Here is a 25,069-nt window from a genome sequence, read left to right on the forward strand (position 1 = left end):
ATTAAGCAAACGTTCTACCCTATTTGGAGAAGCATATACATTAAACAAACGAAAAACAGTCCCACAAAAACTAAAACTAACCAAAAGTACCCGACCTGGGACAATATGAACTACATTAAGGATAGAAAAACTAAACCCCTTAACCAAAACTCCCCCCCCCCCCCATTCCTATCAGAAGAACAAGACCATACTTTAGGACCATATTCCCAGTCAGCACATTTAGGATGTTCAGAGAGACCACATTCCTGCAAACAAAAAATATTAGCAGAACATACAGATAATAATTTAAAAATTGCAGCTCTCCTTGCTATAGTTGTCATACACTTGACATTAAGGGAAGAAATGGTCAGAAACATCACAAAAATAAATTAAAGAAAAACAAAAAAAGAAATAACATCAGGACTTCTTCTTCCCTTTCTTTTTCTTAGGACTCAAAGGAGATCCTTTAAATCTGCCTCTGTGACGTTCCGACCTCCTAGGCTCCCCCTTGCCAGCCTCATAACCAGTAACTTCAGCAAGTTGGTTCACATCTCTTTTATCTAGATAACCAACAGAAGAAGCATCAGAAAAGTCACCTATACACTGGCTTGAGTCAGAAGGAACGTCTTTAGTAGAGACAGAAGGAAACTCTGAAATTAAAGAGTCAGCATCACTTGTAGTATCTGGATCTGCACCCTTAACTACTGGAAGATTCAAATCAGGACTCTCCCATCCATCAGAATCCGCATCTATTTTTCGCTTGGAGGCAGATTTTTTCCCTTCAGTGTCCATATCCTCCTCAGAACTAGAGGACACAACAGCAGACCAATCAATGTTCTCCCCTTCACCAAGAACAGCATCAGGAGCAGCATCACAAGATGACTCAGTGAAGGAAAAATTCTCTGTCCCAGGAACAGCAACAGTATCATCCACAGAATTAGGCAACAGGGCTTCAAGAACATCTGAAGCAGCTATCACGTTAGATGTAGCAAGATCCACCTCCTGAAGATGAGATTGGGCTTCCTCTACCTTCTCAGCCACAGGAACCACCACAGGAACATCAGACACCTCTCTGACAGGGACCCCAACTGCAGATTTCTTACACAAAAGAGGTAATATAGAGTTCAATGCCTCATCAGAGACCTCCTCCTCATTCACAGATGGCTCAACTGCAACTGAAGATGTTTTTTTTGCAACATCAGCATAGGAAGGCTTCACTCTATCAAGCCCCTGAATCATCATCAAAGGACACATCCTGCACAGATGACTTGAAGAACCACACAGGTCACAGGTCCGGCGTTTACTACAGTGGGCAACAAGATGATCCTCCTCACCGCAATTTCGACATCTGGCACCTGGGCAATTTTCAGCAATGTGACCAAACAGGTTGCAACTACGGCAAAAAAGAGGCATGTCATCATAGTACAGGAAACCTCTATTTCCACCAATGGCAAAAGTCTGTGGAGGGTGTTTCTTTCCACCAATACCTAATTCATCTGGCACAAACCGCACCCAGAACCTGCACTTTCCATTGAAAGTCCCAAACTGATTCTTCAGCTTGCTACCTCCTTGAACATCATCAAAGTAGCGACAAAGAAACAGACGAATTTCCACATCAGTGACCCAAGGGTTGTACATATGTACTGTCACCGGGATTCTTCTCTCCCTCTGCACACAGGCAATAAATTTCATGCCAACCAACTCTGGAGCAGCAGCCATATCAATAGTCCGTTGATAGCAGGTCTGTATATAATGCTCATCGGTGAAAGCCACATCAAAAATCCCTCTTGAAGGGAATGACTGAACACAATGCAAACTTGCTCTTGGCATCTTCAAAACACCCTCCAAAACCACCTGCTGGACATGAGCCAAACCAATCTTCTCTCGAAAGTCCTCAGAAATCAACACCCGAAGTGTATGGGGAACATTTGGCACATTGGTAGCCATATTTGCCCTATTGCCTCTTTAGGCTGGATTTCAGAGCGCCCCCCCAAAAGCAGCATGTGGCTGAAGTCCAGGGACGATGCCACAAGGCCAAGGGGACGGCCCTACTACCCAGTTGCTCTACGCCTAAGGAATAGCCACCCCCCCCAATAGCAGCAGGAGCCCAAACCCCAAAGGGAAAGGACCCCAGGCCGAAGGAGCAGGTCTCCAGGCAGCAAACCAAGACCAAGACCAAGCACAGAAAACTGAACTTGATCCAAGCCAAAGGCCCGAGAAGCAACCTCAGCTGATCGTTTCGGCCTATTGTGGGCCTCGTCAGTGAGGTGCAGCCATATCGCTCTAGGCCCACTGAGCAACGGGTCCACGTCTGGATCCGCCATCACACTTAGGGAGACTTCCCTAAGTGTCATAATTTGCATAAATAAAAAGAGAGAAGTGCTCAACCTGGGAATGAACAATAGCATAATAGCTTGTTCTATGGCCAGCCCTAGAGGGATATGGCTGCACCTCACTGATGAGGCCCACACTAGGCCGAAACGTATGTCTGGGGTTTTGCCGTTTCTCTCATTCAGAGAGGGATTGCCTGGTATTTCGGAGCTGGACTGTACTGTTAAGTCAGGATCAGACTGATATGCTTCAGGAAAGTTCTCTGTGAAAAGCACATGTTGAGCAAAAAGAGGCTGCTTCTTGGGTGGTAACTAGCCATAGAACAAGCTATTATGCTATTGTTCGTTCCCAGGTCGAGTGCTTCTCTCTTTTTATTTATACCTCTAAATTTCTCCCTTTCTCTATGCCGCTACAGACCTCTTATCTCAGTGCGTTTTTATAGCTTTTCACACCAAGGTGCTGCTAATTCATGTGTGCCATAAAGACAACATTGTGCTCACTCCCGTGGAGTTATTCATAAGTCAGCACTAATTGGCTAAACTTCAAGTCGGTAAATAGCATTGAGATAAGAGGGCAGTCTGCAGAGGTTTATAGATATAAGTTAATCACAGAGGTAAAAAGTGTATTAATATAACTGTGTTGGTTATACAAAACTAGGGAATGGGTAATAAAGGGATTATCTATTTTTTTAAACAATAAACATTCTGAAATAGACTGTCCTTTTAAATGAAGAGATAAAAAATATTTCTTTTTTTCAGATGCTAATAGTAAACCCAATTCACCTTGCTGTTCCAAATTTGATTCAAACTCCGATGTAAACCCCACATGTTCAAGACTCTGCGCTGTAGCTTCACTTTGACAAAATGAATCTTCTGGTACGACTGTGATTTCTGTGACCTAGGAAAAAGAATAATCACATCAAAAGCTCATGGCTATTAAACAAACTGTATTTGTAATAATAAATTGATAGATAAGGACAAATCCAAATTACTACAATTACATTATAAATAGTAAAGTCTAGTCTTGAATGAAGTCTAACCTATTTTTTTTTATTTTCTCTGTTTTAAGAAGTAGGTTATAGATATGTTGTTTTTTTTGTTTGTTTTTTGCATAGATAAAAAAACGTATTGCTCTATGGCCCCAGAGAAAACATCAGATGATCTGGGAAATATATATATATAAAATAATACAAGAGGGCTGGCACTCAACAGCATAAATATTCACATCCTCCGGGGTGCTCCATGCATGGTAAATACAGAGTAAAGCAAAAATAGCAAAGGCACTCACCGATATAATCAAAGGTCTGTTTTAGTTTACTGTGATGTTTCGGTGTGGTGCCCCTTTATCAGACATATGATATGTCTGATGAAGGGGCACCACCCAAAACGTCACGGTAAAATAAAACAGACCTTTGATTATATTGGTGGGTACCTTTGCTATTTTTGCTTTAATCTCTATATATATAAACTCACCGGCCACTTTATTATTTACACCTATTCAATTGCTTGGTAACACAAAATGCTAATCAGCTAATCACATGGCAGCAACTCAATGTATTTAGGCATCTAGACGTGGTGAAGAAGACTTGCTGAAGTTCAAACCGAGCATCAGAATGGGGAAGAATGGGGATTTAAGTGACTTTGAACATGGAATGGTTGTTGGTGCCAGAAGGGTTGGTCTGAGTATTTCAAAAACCGCTAATCTACTGGAATTTTCCCACACAACCATCTCTAGGGTTTACAGAGAATGGTCCGAAAAAGAGAAAATATCCAGTGAGCAGCAGTTGTGTGGACGACAATGCCTTGTTGATGTCAGAGGTCAGAGGAGTATGGGCAGACTGGTTCGAGATGATAGAAAGGCAACAGTAACTCAAATACCCACTCGTTACAACCAAGGTATGCAGAATACCATCTCTGAATGCACAACACGTCGAACCTTGAAGCAGATGGGCTAAAGCAGCAGAAGACCACACCGGGTGCCATTCCTGTCAGCTAAGAACAGGAAACTGAGGCTACAATTCGCACCGGCTCACCAAAATTGGACAATAGAAGATTGGAAAAACATTGCCTGGTCTGATGAGTCTCGATTTCAACTGGGACATTCAGATTTTAGGGTCAGAATTTGGCATAAACATGAAAACATGGATCCATCCTGCCTTGTATCAACGGTTCAGGCTGGTGGTGGTGGTGTAGGGGATATTTTCTTGGCACACTTTGGGCCTCTTAGTACCAATTGAGCATTGTTTAAATGCCATGGTCTACCTGAGTATTGTTGCTGACCATGTCCATCCCTTTATCCCTACAGTGTACCCATCTTCTGATGACTACTTCCAGCAGGATAATGCACCATGTCACAAAGCTCAAATCATCTCAAACTGGTTTATTCAACATGACAATGAGTTCACTGTACTCCAATGGCCTCCACAGTCACCAGATCTTAATCCAATAGAGCACCTTTGGGATGTGGTGGAACAGGAAATTCGCATCATGGATGTGTAGCCGACAAATCTGCAGTGACTGCATGATGCTATCACGTCAATATGGACCAAAATCCCTGAGGAATGTTTCCAACACCTTCTTGAATCTATGCCACGAAGAATTAAGGCAGTTCTGAAGGCAAAAGGGGGTCCAACCCGGTACTAGCAAGGTGTACCTAATAAAGTGGCACATGAGAGTGTATATTTCTTTGCAAAGTGACTTGCACATATTTTTGTAGGGCCTTGAAATACAAAGCCATCCTAATCCATTAAATTCCCAGTGATAAACCATTTATAACAAACTTATCAAATACATTTGTGGCATTGCCTAAGGACAGCACCACAGCCATATTCTGATCTATCAGAAAACACCTTTACAACTAGGGTTGTCTGCTGTTTGGCGCATGGCACAATACCCCCTTAAAAGCTCTACCTTAGCCCCACTCTTTATCCCATGATGTATATTTTTTTTTTTTTAAACTGAGCAGTAGATTTACCCCTTGGTTGCCAGTAACATATGAAGTGATTTGACCCCTTGAGTGCTCCTTATTTATTTCTGCTCCATATATGAGGTCTTTTATATTTAGCTAACAGTACACTCATGATCTTTTAAGTGTCCAGTAAAATCTTCACAAAAATACTGGGCAGCTTGCTAAAATACAGGAATGTCCAGTTGAATACGGAACACCTGGCAACCCTATATCCAACAGGTTATGGGGTTGATCCTAATCCTTTACAAAAGCTTTTCAAATAATTTGATCACATATCCCTATAGACTTTAATAGAGAATTGTGATTGATCCCTTTTAAAGGATTTTGGGATTTTCAAACACAACAGCTCTGAACTCTTACAAATATCTCTTTTGGTGCTTTACTGCTTGCCCACACTGATATTTGTATTAATAATTAGATTTTGTACATATAAATTTATATATTAATAAGCACAAATTTGTTTTATTTAATACAAAGCTTAAAAAAAGCCCACCGTTAAATAATGAAATGTGCAATTAAATTACATATGATCATTAAATTATGCATTTATATATGTGAAACTCAGAGTAGGTGTTATTGCATTGTCTTGTTATTGTACGTTTGTTAAGTATGCAAAACTACTGCATTTAGTGGTCCTTTAAAGGGACAGTCAACACCAGAATTTTTATTTTTTTAAAAGATAGATAATCCCTTTATTACCCATTCCCCAGTTTTGCATAACATACACTGTTATATTAATACACGTTTTACCTCTGTGATTATCTTGTATCTAAGCCTCTGCAAACTGCCTCTTATCTCAGTGCTTTTGACATACTTGTATTTTAGTCAACCGGTGCTTACTCCTAGGTAACTTCACGTGCCTGAGCACGGTGTTATCTATATGACAAACATGAACTAACACCCTCTAGTGGTGAAAAACTGTCAAAATATATTCACTGAAGAGGCGGCCTTTAAGTAGGGATGGGCGAATGTGTAAATTTCTGAATTTGAATGTTAGAACGAATGTTATTACTGAAATTCGAATTATAAATCCGAATGTTGATAAGAACGAACATTCTATAATCGAATGCTATTTACAGTTTTCGAATGTCACTTTCGAATTCGAATGTTTAGAATTTTATCGAATGTCCACATTCGAAATTTCAAATTTAACATTCTATTTAACAAATACTATTCAGAAGTTCAATAGTTCATGTGGTAGGGAGGGAATCTAGTAAACTGATAGATAATAGATACAAATATATCATTTTGAATGTTTCTATATAGAATATTGCATAAGTCAAATATTACATTTAAAGAAAGCATTAAAAATACTATAACAAACATATAAATTCAAATTTTTCTAAACTAATATTTTCGAATGTAATCGTAAAATTCAAAATCGAACATTCGAAAATCGAATGTTAGAATGTTATGTAAACATTCGAAATTCGATTCGAACTAACGAATGTGTTAAAATTTGTTTTATTTTTCGAATGTTGCGAAACATTCGCCGATCACTACCTTTAAGGTCTAAGAAATTAGCATATGAACCTCCTAGGTTTAGTTTTCAACTAAGAATACCAAGAAAACAAAGCAAAAATAGTGATAAAAGTAAATTGGAAAGTTGTTTAAAATTACATGCCCTATCTGAATCATGAAAGTTTATTTTGGACTTGACTGTCCCTTTAAGTTTTAACAATAAATACCAACCAAAGAATTCAAATTGGGACCACATCAACAGCCAGAGAATAAATGTCATCAGCAGTCAAAGCTCTGGAGTATCTCGGTAATATTGCATTATTTTTGTGTAGCAAACAACTGCTCTCATATTTTATAATACCCAGCAGCTATTTTATTATCACTTCTGTGTATGAAACACAAGTAATAATTCACATGTATCTATGATGCTATAAATAATGAACAGAGAGATATCAGGATGTCATTTAGACCTCATTTGTATCGCTTGCACGTCTGTGGGTTATAATAATAAATAATGTTTTATCTTGTATTTCCATTACGCAATCACTACTTCATGTGTAACCCATATGATCTAGAATTGTGTGTTTCACACTGGCGAGTGGCTTTTTACACCTTTATGAAATGAAAAGCATTTTTTTTATTAAGATTCATTTAGGTTCATTTTCCAAAAATACAAAAATCTGAAACTTTGTAGCTCTTATTTGTTCCTCGTAATAAAGCATTAAAGGGATAGTAAAGTTCAAATTAAACTTTCATGATTCAGATAGGGCTTGTAATTTTAAACAACTTTCTAATTTACTTTTATCATCAAATTTGCTTTGTTCCCTTGTTATTCTTAGTTGAAAGCTAAACCTAGGTAGGCTCATATGCTAATTTCTAAGCCCTTGAAGGCCGCCTCTCATCTAAATGCATTTGACAGTTTTTCACAGCTAGAGGGCATTAGTTCATGCATTTCATATAGATAACACTGTGCTCACGCATGTGAAGTTTTTTAAGAGTCTGCACTGATTGCCTGAAATGCAAGTCTGTCACAATGCAGTGACTAATTACTCGAATGCGGTATGCATTGCAGTGCTTAATTGCTGAAATATGTTATGCAATGCAGTGATTATTAATTACTGAACTGTGCTATGCAATGCAGTGAGTCCCTTAAAGAGTTTGTTAATGAGATAAACGCAGCAGTGAGGGGACTAGAATTCAGCAACACTAAGGAGTTACGAATGAAGGAAATGCAACAAAAATGTGTGAATAGAGGATACCCACAGGCCTTAGTTAGTGAACAACTGAATAGCTTAAAAAGAGACAAAGAGGTTAAAAATAAAAAGAAAGATACTAAAGCAGACAGATTGGTTTTAGTAACACAATATAATCCTAATAGTGAGGAATTATCATGTATAATAAAAAGAGACTGGCACGTCCTAAAATAATGCAATAAAGACATGGAAGTCTTTAGGAATCCACCCCTAATGGCAAACAGGAGGGTGAAAAACCTTAGAGATCAATTGACCAATACAGATGTAGGGTCCAAAAAGAAAGATAAACAAAGCTTTTTAAATAAGAAACAATTAGGAAGTTACCCATGCTTGGGCTGAATGAGTTGTAATGCTATGATTAAGGGGAAATATTTTTTTCATCCTAGAAAAGGCAAAAGATATGAAATAAAAGAATATTTTACATGTGAATCTACCTATATCATGTACCTTATCAAGTGCCCATGTTCCCTAATTTACATAGGGGAAACGACCTGCAAAGCCCGTGAAAGAATATGTCAACATCGATCTAATATAAGATGTAAAAATGATGAAGCACCAGTATCGAACCATTTCTTGAAATGTGGCCATCAAATCAGTCAATTGAGATGGCAAATAATAGATCACGTGAATCCACAAAGAAGTGGAATAAATAGAGAGAAATTGCTTAAACAAAAAGTAATGTTTTGGGTGCATGAATTAGAAAGTATCACACCTAAGGGCCTAAATAGGGAATATGACTGGTCAGTGTTTTTATAGATTTTTTATAGATTTGTTGTAGATAGTGTAGAGGCACATACTAAGTTTGTATTTAAACATCTAAGTATAAGACGTAGCTAACAAGAAGCTGGAGAGCTATGCTTGTATGGTTAAGTCACATTTCAGTGTAAGTGAGCTGTTGTACAATGTATTTGGTTTTAAACGTGTAATATTTTTTCTTACCAGTAGATGGAAGCAGAGTCACAGTATTTGGTGGTTGGCGCGAAAATTAGGGTTTTTAAAGAGTGTATTCGAGCATTGTGTATATAGCATGAATAAGAGTCATTAGACTCGAAACGTCGCTTTTTTCTATTTGTGCACAATAAAGAGATAAAGGAATTAACAGTACTGTTTATATTATTACTAATATGTGCTATGCAGTGCTTAATTACTGAAGTATATTATGCAATGCATTGTTTACTTACTGTAATGTGTTATGCAATGCAGTGATTAATCACTAAAATATGGTATGCAATGCAGTGCTTTAATACTAATATGTGCTATGCAATGCAGTGTGCTATGCAATGCAGTGATTAATTACTGAAATGTGCTATGCTATGCAGTGATTAATTTCTGAAATGTGCTATGCAATGAGGTGCTTTATTACTAATATGTGATATGCAATGCAGTGCTTAATTACTGAAATATGTTATGCAACGCAGTGACTAATTACTGAAATATGTTATGCAATGCAGTGATTAATTACTGAAATATGTTCTGCAATGCAGTGATTAATTACTGAAATGTGGTATACAATGCAGTGCTTGATTGTTAATATGTGCTATGCAATGCAATGCTTAATTACTGAAATATGTTATGCAACACAGTGACTAATTACTGAAATATGTTATGCAATGCAGTGATTAATTTATGAAATATGTTATGCAATAAGTGTTAACTTACCAAAATGTGCTATGCAATGCAGTGCTTTATTACTAAAATGTGCAATGCAATACAGTGACTAATTACTGAAATGTGCTGAACAATGCAGTGATTAATTACTACAATGTGCTATGCAATGCAGTGCTTAATTACTGAAATTTGTTCTGCAATGCAGTGATTAATTACTGAAATATGTTCTGCAATGCAGTGATTAATTAATGAAATGTGGTATACAACGCAGTGCTTGATTGCTAATATGTGCTATGCAATGCAGTGCTTAATTACTGAAATATGTTATGCAATGCAGTGATTAATTTCTGAAATTTGCTGTGCAATGCAGTGCTGTATTACTAATATGTGATAGCAATGCAGTGATTAATTACTAAAATGTGCTATGCAATTAAGTGCTTAATTACTGAAATATATATATATATAGTAACATGTTTAAATAGTGCTGATTGCGTGAGTTTTCTGTCTCTATACAAATACTGTAATGAAGGTGACAATACAGAACTTCCATCCCTATCTCTCAGTTCCCTTTTCTTATCAACCTGACAATGGTCTGGAAATATGAAGCCACTTCCTGTGCCCAGTGCTCGCTTCTGCCATGCCGCTTTCACTCAGGGATAGGCACGAACCAAGGCTGTGGTGGACATTTTCTAAAGTAAAGACCTTAGTGACGGACACCGAGGTGCATTTCAAATTAAAAACATCATTATATAGTGCTGAATGTTATTATACTGATGCAGATACCACTGATCCTATAACCAGCCATCCTCTGACTATACCCATAAGCCAGTGTCACCACTGTGTCATTATATAGTGCTGGGTGTTATTATACTGATGCAGATACCACTGATCCTATAACCAGCTCTCCTCTGGCTATACCCATGTGCCAGTGTCACTACTGTGTCATTATATAGTGCTGGGTGTTATTATACTGATGCAGATACTACTGATCCTATAACCAGCCCTCCTCTTGCTATACCCATGTGCCAGTGTCACTACCGTGTCTTTATATAGAGCTGGGTGTTATTATACTGATGCAGATACTACTGATCCTATAACCAGCCCTCCTCCTGCTATATCCATGTGCCAGTGTCACTACCATGTCTTTATATAGAGCTGGGTGTTATTATACTGATGCAGATACCACTGACCCTATAACAAGCCCTCCTCTGGCTATACCCATGTGCCAGTGTTACTACTGTGTCGCTATATAGTGCTGGGTGTTATTATACTGATGCAGATACCACTGATCCTATAACCAGCCCTCCTCTGACTATACCCATAAGCCAGTGTCACCACTGTGTCATTATATAGTGCTGGGTGTTATTATACTGATGCAGATACCACTGACCCTATAACCAGCCCTTGTCTGGCTATACCCATGTGCCAGTGTCACTACTGTGTCATTATATAAAACTGTGTCATTATATAGTGCTGGGTGTTATTATACTGATGCAGATACCACTGACCCTATAACCAGCCCTTGTCTGGCTATACCCATGTGCCAGTGTCACTACTGTGTCATTATATAGTGCTGGGTGTTATTATACTGATGCAGATACCACTGACCCTATAACCAGCCCTTGTCTGGCTATACCCATGTGCCAGTGTTACTACTGTGTCGCTATATAGTGCTGGGTGTTATTATACTGATGCAGATACCACTGATCCTATAACCAGCCCTCCTCTGACTATACCCATAAGCCAGTGTCACCACTGTGTCATTATATAGTGCTGGGTGTTATTATACTGATGCAGATACCACTGACCCTATAACCAGCCCTTGTCTGGCTATACCCATGTGCCAGTGTCACTACTGTGTCATTATATAAAACTGTCATTATATAGTGCTGGGTGTTATTATACTGATGCAGATACCACTGACCCTATAACCAGCCCTTGTCTGGCTATACCCATGTGCCAGTGTCACTACTGTGTCATTATATAGTGCTGGGTGTAATTATACTGATGCAGATACCACTGACCCTATAACCAGCCCTTGTCTGGCTATACCCATGTGCCAGTGTCACTACTGTGTCATTATATAGTGCTGGGTGTTATTATACTGATGCAGATACTACTGATCCTATAACCAGCCCTCCTCTGGCTATACGCATGTGCCAGTGCCACTACTGTGTCTTTGCATAGAGCTGGGTGTTATTACACAGATGCAGATACCACTGATCCTATAACCAGTCCTTGTCTGGCTATACGCATGTGCCAGTGTCACTACTGTGTCTTTATATAGAGCTGGTTGTTATTATACAGATGCAGATACACATCCAGTATTTCACTCAGGCTTTATTTATTCCATAACTAATCACAAAATATCCCTAGCAGTCTCTTGACAAGCCACTAACTTTATTCACACTATTCTCCCTTTCCTATTATTTAATCAGAAAGAAAAGATATACTAAGGTTGTGAATCACAGTATATCTTTTCTTTCTAATTAAATACTACTTATAATAAACCTCAGGTGCTGGTTAAAGTGCTTTACCTTTGCATATAAAACTCCAGCTTGCTTCTTGAATTTTCCCTCTCTCTGTTTCACTCAGAGTCATTTTCCGGGTACTAAGCAGCATCACGTGGGAGTGGCCACAACCCTGCGAAACGCGGTGCCGCGTGTGTCAAGGAGGAGTCAGGACCAGCATTCATCTGTCCTTCTCCTCCCTCCCTGCAGCGAAATGGGCGGTGGACACTGCAAGGGCCAGTCATGGACACCTTGCCTATCCCTGCTCTAGGTGTTTAGTAAATTATTATTATTGTATTATTATGGTTATTTCTGCAGATTCTGCAGCATTATACAGGGGGTATAAGAAATAAGACATCACAGGGTAGTCTGGGACAGAAGGATTACAGTGCCCTAGATGTCCTTACAACATTTCCGGTCTAAATTCCAATGTTGTTGTAAACTCTGGTGGTAACATAAGACATCTCCATAGACTTTAATGGAGATGCTTGTTAATACCTCCCATTTCTATTCTTTCATGTTTCAGATAGGGTATATCATTTTAAATAACGTTCCAATTTACTTCTATTATCACATTGGTTCCTTTTCTTGGTATCCTTTGTTGAAGGAGCAGCAATAGACTACTGGGAGCTACCTAAACACATTGAGTGAGCCAGTGACATGAGGTATATATATGTAGCCACCATAAAGTGCACATGACACATGCACACTCTTCAGCCTACCTCAGTATGCTCTCATGGAAAAGAAAGTTTGATTTTGAATACCATGCCCCTTTAATGCTGTTTCCCCTGCCTAAATGGCACACTCCCCTCTGCCCAGCTCCTTGGGTAGATACTGAACATGGCTAATGCTAGGCCTATTATACCTGCTTTTTTATTTTTATGCTTCACATCTTCCCAGAATTCTCTGTTCTCGCTATTTATTGGCTTTCTGCTCCAGGCGGAGACAGTAGCATTGGCAAACTGGCATGAATGATTTACCTAGCGCTATGTGCCATGTTTATGTGTTCCAAGCAAGTAGGAATATTTAAACCACCTTATTATATAATGCTTTAAATCACTGCATACCTGGGTACCTTCGCTCCCAGCTCTTTCTGATTTGGAGTGTAGAGAACCATCAGTGGGAGGATGTGGTGGAGTAGACCCAAGTGCCACTTTAGTTTCTCGGTTTGGGGGGCGTTGGGGGTTTGTGGGGGTGCCAAAAATCTGTGCGGTGACATTGTTCAGATACTCCTATAACAAATAAATTAGAAGTGAGTTTTCATAACTGTCCCTGTATACTGTTTAATACCATTGCACAGCGACATCACACTCTCCGCTGTCACAACAAACTCAAAATGCAATGCATCATAAAACAGATAATTCTGGACAATAAAAAAAAACATTGAAATTATTATACTTTTGTCCTCCATATCCTTAAAGGGACACTGAACCCAAATTTTTTCTTTCGTGACTCAGATACAGCATGCAATTTTAATCAATTTACTTCTATTATCAATTTGTCTTCATTCTATTGTTATCTTTATTTGAAAAGCAAGAATGTAAGTTTAGAAGCCGGCCCATTTTTGGTGAACAACCTGGGTTGTCCTTGCTGATTGGACAGCACCAATAAACAAGTGCGGTCCAAGGTGCTGAACCAAATTGGCTGGCTCCTTAGCTTAAATGCCTTCTTTTTCAAATAAAGATAGCAAGAGAACGAAGAAAACTTGATAAAAGGAGTAAATTAGAAAGTTGCATGCTCTATCTGAATCACGAAAGGAAAAAATTGGGTTTAGTGTCCCTTTAACTTAACTCCTGAAAATGCTGTTTTCTCCATTATCCCCAGAGAGACAGAAGTGCATAAAATTACTCTCAGAGGGACTTCCGGTGGGAGGAGCTACAGTGTGGTCGCACTCATACAGAGCTCCGTGCTCAAGTCTGAAAAATACTATATTTTGCAATCCCACACTGGCTCCCAAGCTCTTCCTTGGCTACAGCAAGATCCGAATTAGCCTGGAGGCATTGTGCATAGCCGATGCAGCGACTTGTGAGGTCGGTACATCTTTCGCCTCACCACCGGAGACATCGCTAACACCTGGCCGCCATCTTGGCTCCCCTCGTGGAGCGTGTACACTGCACTGACTGGACTGTCTTGTGCTCTCACGGAGCCATACACCTCCACACGGACAACCGGGAACGGCTCCTAACTGATACTGGAGCCGGCAAATACTAAAGAATTTCCTGCACAAGCAGCCGGGGATACACGCAGTTAGGAGACCCTGCGCCATCACCTGCAGACTGCTCCTCATGTAAGCGGTCTGTACCCGCTACTACCGGACCATTTCGCAAACGCAGGAGTTTACCAAGCACAACCCTGCTGGAGCTCTATGACTCGTGAGTATGCCCAAAGGGAATGGGATTACTGCTCAGACTACACAACTTGCAGGCCTTCATACTCATATAGCCGGCAACCTAGTAATTAACTAAATTGAAAAGGACCACTGTGAGACCTTTGAGTCTAGGGTATTGTGAGAAAGTAAATAACCCACTTCAGCAGGCTTGGTGGTACTGTCTTTAAGAATCATATTAACCGGGTATCTTTAACTGGAAACAAGAACACTAAACTACATGTACTGTTTGTCAAATTGCTGCTTTTGACAGAAACTATTTATCCCTGGAGTGCTCCCCAGGACGACATAGCCCAACTTGCACCCCCTGGGTACACAGGATCTTGACTGTCAACTTCCCTGGTGGCAGACAACCCAGTATTGGAGACAGAATCTTTACAGACCATTGTGTGAAGCTCACACCCTCCATTGCCATTGGGACTATAATATCAAGATATAGGGACCCGGCCTGGGTCTAGATAGTATCTCTCCTCCCCCTTTCCCGCTCCATAGCTGGGAGCGGGTCATATCCTCTCTCCTTTCTCCGACAGAGCCCAGTGGTGGCATACTCCCTGGGGAGAGATACGCAGAGACATAACATCTTATCGCCCTCCCCTTGGCTTGCACCCCCCTCTCTATGGACAGATTTCTAACAACCCCAAAAATGTCGAGCAGAAACAAATCCCAACAGGATAAAAGGCACAAACAACCTCCGGATGCCCAGCATCCAAGCTCTCCAACAAAACCTGCCCCAGTTCGAGAATCTGACAACTCTAATTTGGAGGAACAACAAATGAGCTCTTTGCTACTATCCAAACTCGAAATTCTCCAAAGGGGAATGGACAACCTAACCTCAGAAGTCAAGCAATTCAACTCCAGGCTGACGGGGGCAGAGCAGAGAATTTCTGACCTGGAAGATAACCACCATACTTCCTCTATTCAAGTCAAAAAGCTGCTGCGACAAAATGAATATCTGCACCAAAAGCTGGATGACTTGGAAAACCGCTCACGCAGGAACAATATCCGGCTGGTGGGACTCCCAGAATCTGTCCGCCCTTCAGAGCTACTATACTTTGCAGAGAACTCACTCCCTAATCTGTTGGGCATCTCAGCCGATCAGATACCAATGAAGGTGGAGAGAGCCCACCGCATTGGAGGCTTCAGGCCACCTGAAGACGGGAAGAAACCCTCTCCTAGAGGGGTAATGATTAAATACCTTAACTTCCAATCTAAGATACAGCTTCTACAAGCATATAGGAAGGTAGAAATGTTGCTATATGATGAAAAACGAATTTACTTATTTCAAGACTACTCAGTGGAAGTTGCTAAGAAGCGAAAAGACTTTGCTCCGATTTGTAGCTCTCTGCACAAGGACAAACGCCAAGCTATTCTTCTTTTTCCTGCACGCCTCAAGCTCCGCACTTCAAAAGGATTCAAACTATTTGATTCTCCTAGAGAGGCACAGGATTACCTGGACCAAGAAAAGAACTCTCCCACTACTCTTTCCCTAGGGAGCAGAGACTCTCCTGGCTGACGTAGACAAACCAGCCGATGACCCTAAGGGTCGGACATACAAAGTGTTGCTGAGGTGGTGAATCTACGCCTCAGATTTCTTCCTATAGGACTTAAGAAAATACCTTAATGGATAGGTATCGTATGAAAATGTTCAGGGACGTTGATGTCCTGGTTGTTATATGTAAATATGTTATGTTTTTGCTATGTGTAATAAGTAATTGGAAACTATATAATGTGTGCCTTACTTTTCAGGGAAATGTTCAGTTAACTAAGCAGCATAGAGTAGTGTTCGAGACTATCAATATTATGAACATACAATATGTCACTCAACTTGCAGAGATTATGGCAATAATTACAATTGTTTACGTATATGTGAGATATGAGCTGCCCTGTTCTTTGATGCAATATGTCTTAGATCTGTCTTTATACACTGCTAGGACAGACCGCTGCCCCTGTCCCCCCATGCCCCCCGCAAATGGTGAAATTTGATAGGTCAAGCATGCGCTGCCCTGCTAATTTAGCCAAGCACAGATCACAGGTAGAGACACGCGCTACACTTGTAATTTCCTACCCCCCCTTTTGTCTTTAAATGACGTTAAAAATATGCTCCTGGAATGTGGGAGGGATTAACTCGCCCATTAAGAGGAAAACTGTTTTGACGCATCTTAAAAAAACGCAGGCCCATATTATGTTTCTACAAGAGACACACCTTACCGCCTCTGAACATGAAAAACTCAAAGCCAAATGGATCGCGGAGATCCTCTACGCCCCGTACAATAGCTCTAGTAGGGGAGTGGCGATCCTCATACGCAAAGATCTAGATTACCAATTAGGGCCGGTAATCCGGGATCCTGAGGGGAGATTCATCATTGTTAGGCTGAAATGGCAGGAGGATTGGTACACCCTCTGCAATATATATGGCCCTAACCATAGAGCGCCTGCGTTCTGGAAATCTATAACCAACTCTCTAGCTCAACACCTGGACACTAAAATCATTATGGCAGGAGATTTCAATTTAACGCCCAATCCCACTCTCGACAGATTCAGAGACCCTACCGGTATTCTCCAATCTGGGGACCGTAGACCCATGACAACCTTCCCGACCAAGGTCTTTAGGGCCTTGTATGACTCCCTGGGATTACAAGATATCTGGAGGAGACGGAACCCTGTGGGTAGGGACTACACTTGCGCGTCGAGGGCACACAACTCATTCTCTCGCATTGATCTCTTTTTAACTTCTAGCTCCCTAGAACTCTTAGTCACAGAAGCCAAAATAGCTAATTTGACCATCTCAGATCACGCTCCAATCTCTCTGACTATTACCCACTCTCCCCAACCTACTAATAAAAAGGTGTTTAGATTTCCAACCTACCTCATAAAATCTCCTGATTTTATAATGTTCCTAAGGAGACAATGGGACGATTACATGAACAATAACCAGACACATCTCTCCTCCCCAACTCTTTTTTGGGAAACAGCCAAAGCGGTCCTGAGGGGCGACATAATTGCTTATCTCTCTAAACAGAAGCGCCTCCAAAGTGGTAGGGAAGAACACTATAACACTCAGCTGACCAACACATACGCCCAATATTGTCGGTCCCCCACCTCACACAACAGAACCGCCTATTTCACGGCTAAAAGGGAGAGAGACGCTTTCATGTTACAAAACACCATACACAGGGAAACCAAAAACCAAGGCTTATTTCTGCGCCATGGTAATAGAGCTGGAAAATTCCTAGCTTCCTTGGTTAAAATTAAGCAAGCTAACAGAGGAGTTCCAGCTATAAACAGCCAGGGCCAACTAACCAATGATAGATCTATGATAGTGACGGAATTCACAAATTACTATACTAATTTGTATCAATCACAGCCACCTCACGACACTGCACATCAACAGTTCTGGAAAGACTTAACCCTACCCACAATCACGGAGGAACAGCTAACTAATCTTAATGCCCCGATCTCTCCTGAAGAGGTCACCCTGACTATTAAATCTCTCGCTTTGGGAAAGACACCTGGCCCAGACGGGCTGCCCACCGAATTTTATAGGATGCTCCCTGACCAAACTACCCCGATCCTCACCACCTTATTTAACCACTTCTTTACAGAACATACCGTCCCCCCTGCCAGCTTTTCTGCAGCTAATATTACAGTCATTCATAAAGCGGGCAAAGATCCCACACTCCCAGCCTCATATAGGCCCATATCCCTTTTAAACGTTGATTACAAGTTACTCACCAAGCTCTTAGCGAACCGACTGAAACATCTACTCCCCCACGTCTTACACCCGGACCAAACAGGTTTCACACCCACCCGCTCATCGATCACAAACATTCGCAAAGTCCTTCATGCAATATCTCACTACTGGCAGGCTAGACAACAGGGAACCCTCTCTTCTCTCTCGGAGGCCTTCCTGCTGTCACTTGACGCAGAGAAGGCCTTCGATCGTGTGGAGTGGTCACATCTCTTTCATTCTATGAGGGCTTTTGGCATATCAGGACACTTCACAACTTTCCTCACTAACATATACTCTCACCCGGTTGCATACCTCTTGGTAAACAATCTATACTCTCCCCCGATTCATCTTCATAGAGGAACACGACAGGGCTGCCCTCTTTCCCCGCTGCTCTTTAACTTGGCTCTAGAGCCCCTGGCAGTGTACCTGAGAGGTATCTTCCCAGGAATACAACTGGCATCTCATAAGCTTCAAATCGCCCTTTATGCAGATGACATGTTACTTTTTGTTTCTAACCCTCAGACACACATCCCAGCTATCCTGAATGCCATTGAGCTGTTCGGACGGTTCTCAGGGTATAAAATAAATGTTTCAAAGTCTGAAATCCTATGGTTACACCGGAGATCTGACCACGTCCCTGAGACATACCCCTTTAGACCGGTAGAGAACCACTTAACTTATTTAGGCATACATATCTCAGCAAACCCGCAGCATTGGTATTCCCAAAATATAACCCCGCTTGTCCACCAAATCAAAACAGAGCTGGTGGCATGGCAAAACTTGCCGCTATCTCTTATGGGTAGAGTCCACATTGTCAAGATGATGACCCTCCCCAAAATTCTATATCCCATGCAAATGCTCCCATTATTACTCGCACGGAGAGATGTGGCCTTCTTAAACGCTATAATCAGAACTTTTCTATGGAAAGGGGGTAAGCCACGTATTGGGGCACATAAACTCTATCTCCCTTACTCGCGTGGGGGACTAGGGTTGCCGAACCTAGTATATTATAACTGGGCCTCCCTGGCAAAGTTCCCATTAGACTGGGCACTAAACACCCAACATTTCTCTAGCACTCACTTAGAAGAAGCTTCCTTACCTCAAATATCTCCTGCTTTCCTCCCGCATGCCACCCTATCAGAGCTCCCTGCGAGCGTGGTTACTCACCCGATGTTTAGAGATGTGCTTCTTGGGTGGAGATCTTTAACCAGAACCTTGGGGTGGGATCCCACCCACACCAAATACCTTCCCTTGACAGGTAATCTGAGATTCCAACCTGGTATGCTATACCCTGTCTTCCAGACGTGGAAAGCTCTGGGGGTTGACAATCTAGATAAAATGTTAGATCACTCAGCTAAAACAGTCTTGCCCTTTGACGAATTATGCCGAAGATTCTTAATTCCTTACACCAGTAGATTTGCCTACTTCCAGGCCAGACACTATATCAACCACATTTTACAACATTGCGAGACATTCTGGGCCACCCCCCCGCTGGTGCGTACCATAGCGCAGTTTCGAGCTCACAATTATACTATTTCCTCAATTTACACTACACTCATAAGCTCAAAAGCAGCCACGACCATGTCTCACCTCTTAGACAACTGGCGTAAAAAACTACCGACGATCTCCTCTGACAAGACCATCCTAGACAGCCTCACCCTTACCTGGTCAGCGACCTTGGCAGCCGACCTTAGGGAATCCCAAATAAGGGTTATTTATCAGGACTACCTCACACCTAATAGACTGAGTAAATGGAGGGCAGATTTCTCGAATGTGTGTGGAAAATGCTCCTACCCTAAGCCTGACTTTTTACATTATCTGTGGTATTGCCCCAAAATTCGTAGATATTGGAATCAGGTATCCTTCTGGCTTTCTAGACTTATGCGTGCTCCCATCACCCTTACGCCCAATCAAGTGATATTCTTAGAGCACTTAGAGGTCTCAAGGCGAGATAGGAAACTCTTGATTAATATCATACTCTTGGCAAGAAAGTGCATCTTTCATAAGTGGTTAAATGTTAATCCCCCTTCTGTTAGTTTCTTAAAGCAAACGCTACTGAAATCTTTAATGTATGAACAATGTGACACTTTGTATGATGTTGATAACAGAGTTGCTCGTTTCATTGTAAAATGGAGACTCTTTTTGGAGTCGCTAGACCTCTCCACCCAGAGGAGAGTGCTCTACCCTTTTAAAAATACGATATACATGTTGGAGGCAGCCATAAGGGGAGAATGGAATATATGGTAAAGGGGCTACATCTTTAGATTAAACTGAAGATGTCTTATAACCTAAGATCTAATTGGTTTCTCCTCATACTGGGCACATGATCTGATTTGATACATAGCAAAAACTTGTTTTGTTGTTAATTGTTTATTCCTGTTCTCTATTTTCATACTAAAAAGCCCCCCATCCTAGGACACATGTTTAGCCTAGGATGTCATCTTTTCCAAAAAGATATGTTTTAAAAGAAATTGTATAATGAGACTCACTAGGTATCTATGCAATATTTGTAGGTTTTATAAGATATCCTGAACAATGACATTCAGTTATGTAACATGACACTGTAACTTGTTTATGATTTTTGTATACTTGTGAGTTTCAACAAAAATAAAAATAATAAAAAAAAAAAAAAAATTACTCTCAGAATAATATGCAGCTGTGCTTTTAAAAATGATTTTAGCTCTTTAAATATTGAAAAAAATTAGAGTGAAGTTTTAGTGTCCGTAAGCACTCTGAGCTCCCATGTTGTAACCTAGGTTTCCCTCTCTGCTCAGGCCAATGAGGGACAGTTATAAGTCACTAGACTGTACAACCAATGACTGGGTGGAATATAGCAGCGTTAAAGGGACATGAAACCCAAAATGTTTCTTTAACCCCTTAAGGACCAGCGACGTACCCTGTATGTCACTGGCCTTTTTTTGGGACTTGATTGTTTTATAGCGCAGTCTTGCCACCAGCGTTGAGACTGCTCTATTCCACAAAGCCTGCTGGAGGGAGGTCATTAATAGTGTGTTCTTGCTAGACTTGTGCTATTATGTCCTGAAAAAACCCTTAATGACCAGTGACATACAGGGTACATTGTGGTCATTAAGGGGTTAATGATTCAGATATAGAATACAAGTTTAAACAACATTTCAATTTACTTCTATTATCTAGTTTGCTTCATTCTTTAGATATCCTTTGTTGAAGAAATAATAATGCACATAGGTGAGCCAATCATATGAGACATCTATGTGCAGCCACCAATCAGCAGCTATTGAGCATAATTAAATATGCTTTCCAACAAAGGATATCAGGAGAATGAAGCAAATTAGAAAGTTGTTTAAAATTGCATGCTCTATCTGAATCATGAAAGAAAATATTTGGGTCTCATGTCCCTTTAAGTCTGAAGTCTGCTCTCACTTGTAACAGTAATTTGAAAGTCCACAATTTAAATTACATTAAAGGGGAACAAAACAATTAAAGACAGTATATTGCAAAATAGTTTTACTACAATATTAAAGTCTTGAATACACCTTTTTTTCTTTTTTTTTTTTTTCCAATTTATCATACTTAAAGGGATAGTATAGTCAAAATTAAACTTTTATGATTTAGATAGAGGATGCAATTTTAAGCAATTTTCTAATTTACTCCTAATATCAATTTTTCTTCATTCTCTTGATATATTTATTTTCAAAAGCTGGAATGTAAGCTTAGAAGCCAGCCCATTTTTGGTTCAGAATCTGGATAGCACTTGCTGATTAGTGTCTAAATGTAGCCATCCAATCAGCAAGCACTATCCAGGTGCTGAACCAAAAATGGGCTGGCTCCTAGACTTACTTTCCAGCTTTTTTAAATAAAGATACCAAGAGAACAAAGAAAAATTGATAATAGGAGTAAATTAGAAAGTTGCTTAAATTTACTTAAAATTGCATGCTCTGTCTGAATCATGGACATTTATTTTTGACTAGACTATCCCTTTAACATCAACATTATAAATCAATAAACAAGAAAAGAAAAAAAAATAAGCTTAACAAGAAGTATGCATTATAATACAAGCACTATTTACAGAAAAAGAGGACATATGTCATCAAACATTGCACTAATGTAATTGTTATGAACATGACATTAAAAGAGAAAAGGAAGAAACAAATCCTGTATCTAAAGTGATTTATTCAACAAATTCTTTGAGGGGCTGGGAGGGGGAGAGAAAAAAAGGGGGGGGGGGTTCTTCTCTTTTCTTCTTCTATCCCTTTTACTTATATTACCAAATTCCCAATAGTATTATTTCACTATTTCTGAAGGGATAGATCAAATGTTCCCTTTCATTTGAAGGAAAACTTTTAACAAATCGGGACCATTTCTCAAAAAAAATATAAATATCTCTGTCATTGTTCATATCTACATTGTGTTGTTCAAGTATATATTGTTTTTTCATATAATTCTTAATGTAAAAAATATTAGGGGTATTTGCTTCCTTTCATTTCCTAAAGATCAAATATCTAACTGTTAGAATAATCATCTTAATCAACTTTTTATATTTGAACTTTTGAATCTCTTCCCATAGAAATATTATTTGTGTAAGGTTAATATCTTGCAAGGGGAGGTTCAGTATATTACATGCCCAGTAGGTTACTTTATGCCAGAGTTGACGGATCTTAGGGCATTCCCATATCATATGTACTAAGTTGGCCCTTGGATATGAACATTTTGGGCATGAGTTGAAAAGGACATTTACCCATCTCTCTCCTCTCTCTGGTGTATAATATGTCTTATATAATAGTTTTATATGCGATTCTATCAAGGTTGAGGACAATGTAGTCTGAGAAACCAGGCCCAAAGACCTTCTAACCCGATCAATATTTATATTTTCTGGGGAAATTAAATTGCTCCATTGTTGAGAGATTTCTATCAGGTTTGACTCACCTCTTTGAGATAAAAGTATTTGATACCCCATGGATATGGATAAATTTCCATTTTTTGTCAATGTGAGCCAATCTTCAACTTCATCCCATTGCCACCTCCATCCATTACTAGCTTCGAGATATAGTGTCTCACTTGTAAATATGCAAAGAAGTCTTTATTCGAAAGATTCAATTCATGACTCAATGTTTTGAATGTTTTAACTGCCTGCCTCTCCGTTTCTAGTAATTGCGATATCCTACTTAGCTCTAGATCATTCCATTTCTGAAATATTAGTGACGGAGTCCCTTGCTGGAATTCTGGATTCCCAAGAATGGTTTGAAATTTCGAAACATCAACTTTAATTGCTAATATTGTAAGAATCCTCCGCCAAGCTAGTATGTTTTTAGGCATATTATTAGGTCGACAGTGTATCAGAGATACCAGCGAGTATGGATAAGATATATTGTGTTCAAGATCATTATTAGTAAAATAATTTAGACTTACAATCCAATCCACTACTATTCGGGCTAGGGATACTAAGTTATACATTCGGAGGTCTGGTAGGGCTAAGCCTCCAAATTTTTTAGGAAGGCAAAGTTTTTTAAATGAGATTCTCGGTTTCTTATTTTGCCAAATAAATCTTCGAAGTGAAGCATTTAAAGTTCTCAGGTCCTTTCCTTTTATAAGAACTGGTGTATTCTGTAAAGCATACAACATTTTTGGCAGGAGAACCATCTTGAACAAAGCTATCTGGCCAGAAATGCAGAGTGGAATGTTTTGCCAGTTTTTCATATTTTCTTTAACCCTATCAAGAACAGGGCGTATATTCAATTTATACCCGTTCTCTGAATAGAGAGAAATGAAAATGCCTAGATACTTGAAACCCTCATGAATGGCGTTACAGCAGCTGAATCCCTATTTTTCCTAATCCATAAAATCTCAGATTTTGAAGCCTTTACTTTGTAACCCGAGAAGGATCCAAACAATTAAATTATTGATAAAACTTTTGGGATATTTGTCTTAGTATTGGATATGTATAATAACACATCATCTGCATACAAAGTAATCTTTAACTCCTTACGTCTGATTTTAATACCTTCCTGATATTGCCGGATCATAATAGCTAAGGGTTCAATTGAAATATTAAAAAGAAAAGGAGATAAGGGACATCCTTGGCGCATACCTCTATTATTAATATCAGGTATTTGTAGAGCGCCAACAGGTTCTGCAGCACTATGAACATAGATGGTATATAAAAACGATTACAGAGATCAAATGGGTGAAGGGTCCTACCGAGAGTTGCACTGTTGTAGTCGGCTCTTATGAAGGTGAACTACAAACAGCTGGGCTCTATTAAGAATTATAGCTGGTGAAAAGTTATTATTTATTATTAATTTTGTAGCCGAGGCGCTACATACGTTACAAATAAATCAGACAATTTTTTTTTTAAATCCAAATTTAAGCAAAGAAAATATCAGATGATCATAATGAACAGAGTCAAAAGCCTTTTCTGGGTCTATCGAAATGATTGCAAGGTCCGGCGAGGATATTCTCTCTTGCCAAGGAAGTCCCTTTAAAGAATTAAAATGATCAATAGTCAAGAAAATCTCTCTAATCTTAGCTGCAGAATTTCTTTTATGCATGAACCCTGCCTGATCTCTATGGATGATATTTGGTAATATAATTTAAAGGCAGTTAGCCAGAATATGTGTAAGTAGCTTGTAGTCAGAATTGAGAAGTGCTATAGGCCTGTAAGATTCTTCTATTTTAGGATCCTTCCCTTGCTTCAAAATTAGCATAGTCATAGATGCAGAAAGTTAGGGGGGATAGCACTATTTTCAATATAAAAAAGATTGAAAAGATTTTCCAGATAGGGGGTGATATTTTGGGCTAAGATTTTATAAAACTCATTGGGGAGTGTGTCGGGCCCAGGTGCTTTATCCCTTGATAGATTTTTAAT

The 25,069-nt window shown here is 39.8% G+C and overlaps 1 protein-coding gene across 1 annotated transcript in view; it reads right to left on the reverse strand.

The window, feature by feature from the left end:
• The window catches only part of LOC128642416 (uncharacterized), an 80,228-nt gene that overhangs the window by 28,878 nt on the left and 26,281 nt on the right, over positions 1-25,069 (reverse strand). The window contains exons 2-3 of the mRNA XM_053695184.1: positions 13,177-13,341; positions 3,093-3,207 (exon numbers count right to left, since the gene is read on the reverse strand). Of these exons, the coding sequence (XP_053551159.1) occupies positions 3,093-3,207; positions 13,177-13,341 (280 nt within the window). The remainder of the gene's footprint in view (positions 1-3,092; positions 3,208-13,176; positions 13,342-25,069) is intronic.

This window comes from Bombina bombina, chromosome 11 (genome assembly GCF_027579735.1).
Source record: "Bombina bombina isolate aBomBom1 chromosome 11, aBomBom1.pri, whole genome shotgun sequence".
NCBI lineage: Eukaryota > Metazoa > Chordata > Amphibia > Anura > Bombinatoridae > Bombina > Bombina bombina.